The sequence below is a fragment of the Nannospalax galili genome, unplaced genomic scaffold (assembly GCF_000622305.1).
Source record: "Nannospalax galili isolate Female #2095 unplaced genomic scaffold, S.galili_v1.0 scaffold2149, whole genome shotgun sequence".
In the NCBI taxonomy this organism is placed as follows: Eukaryota; Metazoa; Chordata; class Mammalia; order Rodentia; family Spalacidae; genus Nannospalax; species Nannospalax galili.
The window spans coordinates 267,761-276,694 of NW_008360298.1; the positions used below are offsets into that span (position 1 = coordinate 267,761).

The 8,934-nt window shown below is 32.9% G+C and overlaps 1 protein-coding gene across 1 annotated transcript; it reads right to left on the bottom strand.

The window, feature by feature from the left end:
* Nucleotides 1–267: 267 nt before the first annotated feature.
* Nts (neurotensin) lies at nucleotides 268–8,043 on the bottom strand. Its single transcript, XM_008824216.2, has 4 exons — nucleotides 7,737–8,043; nucleotides 5,498–5,559; nucleotides 3,085–3,309; nucleotides 268–603 (listed from the first exon to the last, which is right to left on the bottom strand). Exons 1-4 carry the CDS (start codon nucleotides 7,807–7,809, stop codon nucleotides 451–453), a joined length of 513 nt encoding a protein of 170 aa, XP_008822438.1. The 5' UTR covers nucleotides 7,810–8,043; the 3' UTR covers nucleotides 268–450.
* Nucleotides 8,044–8,934: the final 891 nt, after the last annotated feature.

Below are 8,934 nucleotides of genomic sequence, written 5' to 3' on the forward strand. Positions count from 1 at the left end.
CTGAAAGATGTATCAGTAATTATTGAGAAAGTATGTGCATTTCTCTCAATTAAATAAAACAATCACATAATAGAAGAGGTGCCGCTCTTCTCCTTTGGGTTAATAATAGTAATAAATTATGCTAGACTTTGTTGTAAGCTCTTATAATTTCATATAAAATTTCAAATATGATGACTACTCAAGTAATCCTTACTGTGCCTTGCAAAATTACAAAGCATTCTCTATGTGACATGATTAATATGTATTCCAATTATGCATAACACATCATGCTCAAGATCTACATTTATTTGAAAAGAATTAGCACAATTTGCATGAATGCAGAAAAATCACATCCAAGAAACAATTATAGAAGAGGCAAAATAAGAAGGTTCAGTCACATTTCACATACATATAATTAGATATCTAGTTAAAGGATGATTAATCACAATATCGTGTTAGTAAAATATCTTCTTAGTAGTAGTATGAGGCTCTTTTGAGGATGTAGGGGCGCCTGGGCTTATTCTCATACAGCTGCCTTTTCAGAATATAAGGAATTTTTCTCTTTATCACTTCTTCCTTCTCGGTTTTGTCATTGCCATTATCAAGGATATCTTCCTGAATTATCTGAAATAGAGGAAACACAAATGAAACTTGCATGAAATCTATTTCAGATCGTCTTCCTACATTTTATCCTGTTTACCGTTGGAACAAAAATGCACCTGTAGGATCAAAAAATCTTTGCCACGTGACAGATGGTTGTCAGTGGCTGGGCTGACGTCAGAACAAGACCGCTCTGATTGTTCGGTGTCCTTCCCAGATCAGCCTCACTCTTTCAAGGAATGTCGTCACATTTTCTAATTGTAGGACAGCATGAAGTAGACCTTAAAATTATTTCTCATACTTTGAATTGATAATGGGCAACCAAAAATGATATGAAATATATCACTATAAATATAGTTTTGAATCTGGAATGCCATTTGAATAAAAAGGCAACTGGATTTTATGTTACTTTAAGTCAATTACTGACTTGACTTGGAAGTCATTCCTACACCTCCTTCCTAATCAGAGAGAGTGGAATGCCTGCTCCGAATCACTGTAAGAACACATAAGAACAAATGTGAAAAGCCAGTTTAAATGGCTAAGATCTCTTTAGACTATGGCTCTCTTTTAAACTTTGAGGTCAAGATAAGGAATACTGACATTTAAATTATAATGCACATGCATACTGCCTTATCACAGAGTATTTTATTCCAACCCACAGCTATTCAATTTCAGAAAAGGAAAAGTAGCTACTGTCAGCCAATCTAGTCTTTTAATCTTTAGTTTCTTTGTGCATAGTCTGTAATTACTTGTGCTATGCTCACAATGATATTATCATTTTATTTTTAAATCACTCAAGAGTTAAATTAGCAAGAGTTCCAGTCTTCTATGCATGTGACTTATCTGCAAATTAGTTCATTGAGGGTCTTTTCTGGATAAATAATACATAATTGACATTTTTCTCTGTTAGGATTTGTATTTTCAAGTTTTATTGACCTAAACAGTGTTTTAAAGACTGTACCATTTAGCTGTAATTCAAATTAAAGGAAGAAAAGTACAGCAAGTCAAATTAAACAAGCCTTTTGCATTTTTCATCTGGAAAGCCTCTTTTTGTTTACCAGATAATACAAACACTGGTGGTTATGCTTGCACTTTCTCCTTTCCAGGGGGTATCTCTGTGGCCTCCGTCACAAGTTTCCTATATTATTAGGGAGGGCACCCTCAGACCAATAATATTGGTGTAAGCCTGGAATATAAAATATTAAGCAAACTTCCCAGAGCTAAATCTGAGAAAAAAAAAAATGTTTCTCCAGTTGGGGAAATGTAATGATATTCTTCCTTTTCTTTTTCATAAGCTTTCATTTAGTTTCCATGCTTCTTCCCTTTACATACAAAAATGTTCCACTTCTTTCTAAACTTATAATTTATCTTTGAGTTCAATGTTTGCCAAGGAAATCAACAATGAAGTGGTTTTCAAGAATATTATTTTAATAATTGTGACATTACTAAACTTTGTAGGTTCTTTTCCCCCTGAGAGCTAGATCATCCAGGGGTAGTAGTGCCTGTAAAACTAGTGGTATGGTGGGGGTGGGCAGAGACAAGAAGATTGCTACAAGTTTGAGGTCACTCCTGGTTATATAGTGAGTTTCGGGCCCACCATAGCTATACAGCAAGACATTGTCCTAAGAAACCTAAGTATCTAAATAAATACATCAAAAATTACTTCAAAGCACTGTTAAATTCACTCCTTTAATTCCATCTTTCTTGCTTATTTCATCAGCAGGAAAGATGATGGTATTGAATTTATAGCTAGAGTCTGGAGAACTGAACACAATTTGGCTGTTTCCAGGGGATGGTATCTTATCTGCCAGAATTTAAGGTGTGTGTCCAAAAAGGAAAAGTGCTGACAATATCTGTTTCAGAAAATGTAATTGACAACCAGTGCTAGACTATACTTATGGAATATAGCTAAATGCAAAGTTATGTGAGCTTATCTATATGAACACAGACTACAAAGGCCCGCTGTATATTCCTATACCTAATCCTGTTAGTCTATAAATTAAGAAATACTTTACCTACATATTAATCAAATGCAGAAGCTCTGACACAATTTAGATGTACATGCTAACCTGCCATTGCTAACTAGTGCTTTTGAATTTTGTTCCTATTCTATTATAAATTTTGTATTGTGTTTTTTATAGATGAGTCCACATTATCTTTTTATTTTAGCAAAGAAAAGTAATTCCTTAAATTTGTTATCACATATTGTTACTACCAGCAGCAATGCCTAAAATTTGCCTCTTTATGCCTTCTATTTAAGCATATGATTACTTCTACCTTGAGATAGGTCACTCTTTTAAGATTAAAGAAAAACATATTTTGTCAAATTGCAAATATTTGAAGGACACTTTGAAGCTATGAAGGGGTGTGGTCTTCAAAACAATGGCTTATTACTTTCTGATATTTTTACGTCTCCCTGCTACAAAATGATCAGGATAGAAAACAGAGCAAATGGCAGCTAACTAGTGCAATAGCAAGCATGCTCATCTTCGGTTTCTGTTGTACCTCCCAGTGTTGAAAGGCTCTGCTGTGACAGATTTTTTGGAGCTGGAATATGGTCAGCATTGCTTCCAAGCTAAAGCCATCTAAAACAATAGGAAGCTTCCTTCTTGCAACGAGCTCATCTTCATGCATCTCTCCCGCTTCCTCAGCTGGGCTGTTCAGGTTGTTTATAAGGCTACAAACATTTAGCAAGGTCATTTTCCAAGAGGGAACACTGGCTTTGCTGATCTGAAATATTAAAAAGGATAATGCAATTAAAATCTGTTAGAAGAGTATACAGTTTTATTAAATGAGCAACTTCATGTCAAATAGCTGCAGTTTGCCTGTACACCTGTTCCCTATATAATACACTGTAATAAAGATATACCCACAGACACACAAATACATACACAGGAACAAACAAGAAAATAAGAAACTAAAATGTGTGGGAAAATACTTAAAGATATATGGATATATTACAAAAATGTTTCCTAAATAATCACAGTCTATGTACAAATTGGTACGTCTTCAAAGAGCTTATCGATATATAATGAAATTGTCAGTGTATGTATCTTTTCATTAAACTCATACTCCACAGATATTCAGATCTATGAGGATGAAGATGTTCACTCTGATGTTTTCAACAATGTTGGAATCCTTTCTACTATGCTCCTTGAACATGGTAATCCAGCCATTGCATGGAATGTTCTGTGTTGGCAGACTATTTTAGAAGCAACATATTCCATTTCACAGCAGCAACACTTTATGTCCTAACAGATAATATGGTACTACAATTTTACATTTCCAAACTTCAGTTGTCTTCCCCTTTTTGAGTTCAACAACTGTTATCAAGATGGGTAATAAACATAGGCTTTATTGTCATTAGGTGCATAAGTTTATTGATGATTTTTTTTGGTGTTTTTGAAACAGGGTCTCCCTGTAGCCCCAGCTATCCTGGAACTCACTATGTAGACCAGGCTGGTCTTGAACTCACAGTGATCCACCTGCCTCTGCCTCCTGAGTGCTGAGATTAAAGGCATGTGCCGCCATGCCCAGATAGTGCTGATTTTTAACGACTAAACCTACAGAGCAGACTTCTAAAAGGATTCTGACATGAGATCTACCAAAATACCATTGGTTTCCATTCAATCAATTTTTATAGATCCTGTCCATCACTGAATAATATACTTGATTATATTTTACTAAACTTTTAATGACCACATCAAAAACATGCCTTCATTAGCTTAAGATAACACTATGTGTTCTCAAACACATGTATTAAAATGGATATTTTTCCTTGACACTCACATTACATTATACAATCTTTTCATACTAGAATTATTTGTGCCTAGAATATGCCCACCCAATTAAGGAAGAAAGCCATGAGTTGGAAGAGCTGCTTTGCAAAATTTCTTTAGAATTTAAATCAGTGTCTTGATCATTTATGATACTTTAACAATGATTATACTAAAACATCTTCAACTGAACTTTTTTCCTCATCTTTTTTATTGGAAACCTGTATTCTAACCATATGTTTTGATACACAATGATTGGTACCTAGAATCAACTGATTTTTAATGGTAGCATGATGATCAGGTATAGTCTAAAAGTTCTATACTTATGTGAAGGTTGATATCTAGATAACTTGCCATCAAGATCCCAAGAAATAATTAATAAAGCTTAGGATACAGAATTTTATTTCACTCAATAGATGTATGTTGGATAGCTATAGATATCACTTTTGTTAGAGTAAGAATTTAAATTATGTCATATAATAAAAAGTAGAGTTTATGATATTTAACCCAACTAGAGAACTACATATTCTAGATCATACATTCTAATTACTGGATTTAAAATCAAGGAAACCAACAGTCAGTCATATTAACTAACCAGTTGCTTAAAATCCAATTTATTATAAGCTAAAATTTTAGGACTGGTTCTCAAGGCTAGTATTTGCCTATTCATTGCTTTCACATTTCCTTGACAGGTTGTCATGATTTTTCATTTCCAATTTAAGAAATCTATTTTATTTTCCACAATGTAATAAAACATAAAGACTTCAACTAAATTTTATATTCTCATTCATATTTAAATTTGAGGCCAATATACCTTGCCTCACACACAATGTAAGAAGGATGAAAAAAAAATCCCTTTAAGTATTTTCATACATCTCCCTTAGCCTTATCTGTGGCTGCTTACTTAAAGATTCAATATGATTATTAAGAGTTGTTATTGATAACTTTTTATTATATCAATATCCTTGACTCCATAGAAGACAAAGAAAAATTTCCCCCAAACAAGAAATAACTCCCAAAGAGCTTTTTATTCTTAGTGAAAATAACTACTGCCATTGACATTACCATAAAAAATGGCATCATATTTATAATGGAAATTCATATATTCTTCAACATAGGCTCAATAAAAGAAGAAACGCCACCTTGGATGGATGCATGTTGGTCAGTAAGTCTGCTTCCAGTGCTTTTACTTCCTCTTCTGAATCTAAATAAAATAAAACATAAGATTACTCTGCAACCATATATCATGTCGTTGTATTGCAACTGGTGCATTTTAAACTGACTTCAAATTAGTCTTAGAAGCTTAGTGTCACCTCAACGTATTTTCTTTAAAATAGTGTTCAGAAGGAAAAAAAATAGCTTAATGTTATGTTGACAACCAGAGTAGCAGAAGCACTTGTAAGAAAAAAGCATATGATTATTTTCTAAGAGAGTATTCTTGATTTGAGTTCTTTAATCTCTGAATCTCAGTAAACTAAATATTGCTGTTTAATACAGACTTCATAACATATGGCCAATTAAGTTATTCTCACCAGCAATAATTTATACATATAGAAAATATGCATCTTTATATTTAATAAATAACATATTGAAAACAACAGTTTTTATTTTTAGATAGAATCACATGCAATTGCTTACTGGTAATTTCAAAATGAAAAAGATACTGAGATTTCTTTCACTTGAAGTGTTATTTTCTAAAACACTCTGAAAGAATTATTTTTTATTTTAAACAAAAATTTTGAATTATGTACACGTTGAAGTTTTATCATAAGCAAGTAAAAAAAAAAGTTTAAGCAGAGGCAGAGCTGACAACACTTTGAAAGTACTTTTAAGACCCATCTCTGATTACTTATAGAATATCATTCCCAAGATTCAATTAATGAGTATTTTATAGACAAACACAATTTAGAAAATAATACAAGATTGTATAATATTATAATATTCATTGGCCTCTTATGATAAAACAAGGCAAAATTGAAAATCACTGCATTTTCCTTTCACTCTGCAGTCACTGAAAACAGAATCCCACTGGATGCAACCATTTGATAACTGAGAACTGAATTACCCTAGAGATGATTTTGCTCTATTTGTTAGAGATACAACATATTTTTTTCAAAAGAAATGGCAAATTCTATTAATCATTTATTAAAATGTGCACTTTTCACAGAAAAATAATAGTTTCACGAGCCAATATACATCACATTTAATTAATAACTTATTTTTAGATACTTTAAGTATATCTTTAATGTTCTGCAGCTATTCAGTAAAATTATAGCTGTTCAAAACTTTGCATTATTCTGATAAAGGATTTACAGTATCCTATTATAATGAAATAAATAAAGCATTTTTAGGAAAATGGCATTCCATTCTGATATATTAATCTTAAAAATCATAGCATTATTTTAAATTAACACTATAATTCCTTCTTATAAAGTATAAAAGGTGTAAATGTAAGTCAAGTGGTTTTGTTGCATTTATCCGAGAAGATTTTTAATTACATTTAAAGTAGCAATTAAAGCACATTGCAATCATCATAATCTTTCACATTCTTCCTTTAAATATCTTATTTTCATGGAAAAATTTACATATTTAATAATACATTAGTTTTCCTTAACTGTTATATGACAGATCTTCTAAAACTAAAGTTTTCTATTAGAACAACAATATTAATTTTATAATTATAATTTGTCTCAACCTAAATGACATTCAAAAAAGCAACAACTATTTTAATACATTTGAGATTGTTATAATGGAAGACTATAAAATGTATTTTCAAAATGGACTTGGGACATTTTATGTTAGTCTAGAAACAAGTGTCTGTATATAATGATTCATTCATTTGTCCATTAATTTTTATTTCATGTAAGTGAACACACATATGGAGAGTGAAAACATAATTTGAGGACAATCACAAAGGAAGCTGAGTGAGAAGTCACTACTTCCTGAGAGGAGGACCAAAGGTGAGAGCAAAATGCTATGAATGGCATGAGTTTAATGTCTGCCTGCTGACAAGCACTGCATCTATTCTCTAATAGATATTGACCATATATTAAAAGTTTCATCTTCCATTTCTCTCTTGTATTTTTTTCTTTTAGTGGTTGTGTTCCAAAAGAGAATACGCAGTGTTTCATTGAAACCCCTTTTACTGCTGTGCAGATTTTATAAATGGAAAAAGACCATTCAGTTCTTACAATAATAAAGGGAAATTAATATTTCAATATTTACAGTTTCAGAGAGAGAGACAGACAGAGAGAGAGAGAGAGAGACAGAGAGAGACAGAGAGAGACAGAGAGAGAGACTTCTCCCTGGATTCATTAACCTAAGGAGCAACACACTGCAGATGAAATCACTTCAGGGAGTTTGAAATGCAGCTGAGCTTACCTGTGCACAGACTCCAGGAGCTGAAAGCCAGGAGCAGCACACACACCAACTGAATGTTCATCGCTGCCATCATCTTTCAGCCTTCTGGCAAGCAAGCCACAAAAGTCAGAAAACAGCAAAGGAGCTCTCTCAGTGCTTTCTCTTGCCTTCAGCTGGCTTTGAAAGTGAGTGAACTAGGAGAGATGCTCTGGCCATTCCATATATATAAGCAGGAGAGTGATGTCATATAACTGTGGAGGGATTATCTTCACAGGATGTGCCCTGCCTTCATCTCTATCTCTCCAATACTTTCCCTGAATCCTCCTCCTTTTCCTTTGTCCCTCATCTCCTCCCCCACTCCTGAACCTTGAGTGAAAGTGACGATCTTCCTTAATTGCAGCTGTTACTCAGGATTTCTGACTCACTAAGAGTTGTTCAAAAGTACTGCCTTTACAGTACAGTGAGAAGAACCCCCACTCCCATGCTTTCCCTATGTTCTCCCATGCCCACGTTCCAGGAATTTGTCATTTGATTTTGGGATGTAAGTCTGTTATTCCTAATATTTATAAAAAACTTCCAGGGTGAAATCAGTGATTTCTTGTGCTTGGAAGACTTAAAATTGTAGTAATTTTTTTCTTGTAACACAAACTTAAAAGCAAATATTTTATTATTCAAAACGAATACAGCTTTTACATAGCACATGCCAAAAGAAAGGAGAAAAGCCAAAAATAAAATGTAATATTGGGATTACACAAAATGATTTAAAGAGAGGGAACATCAGTATGAAAGAAAAATAATAGCTTCAGAGTATTATTGTTATGTATGTATTATTATTAATTCTTTCTAAATTGAAAGTATATTATAAGTAACTAAGAAGCATGACTGAATTGCATATGTTGAATTTTCATAGAATGTCTTCAAAATGTTTGAAAATCCAGCTGGTTTATGTGCTAAAAGGTGAAATATGTATTGCAATGTTACTGCTGTTCGCCCCAACACCGAATTTGTTTTTACTACATTGTTTAGCTCTTCCTGGATTCATTCCTGATGCTATCTAGTGCTACATTGTCCTTTCTTTCTTAATTCCCACCTCACAATTTTTCAGCATTCTATCAACTTACCCCATGGTATAGTTCTCTTTGTATTGTCAAATTGACTATGCTTTCAGAAAGGAAAAAAAAAAAAAAAAAAGGAATGTGCCATCCACCAAAGTCACATT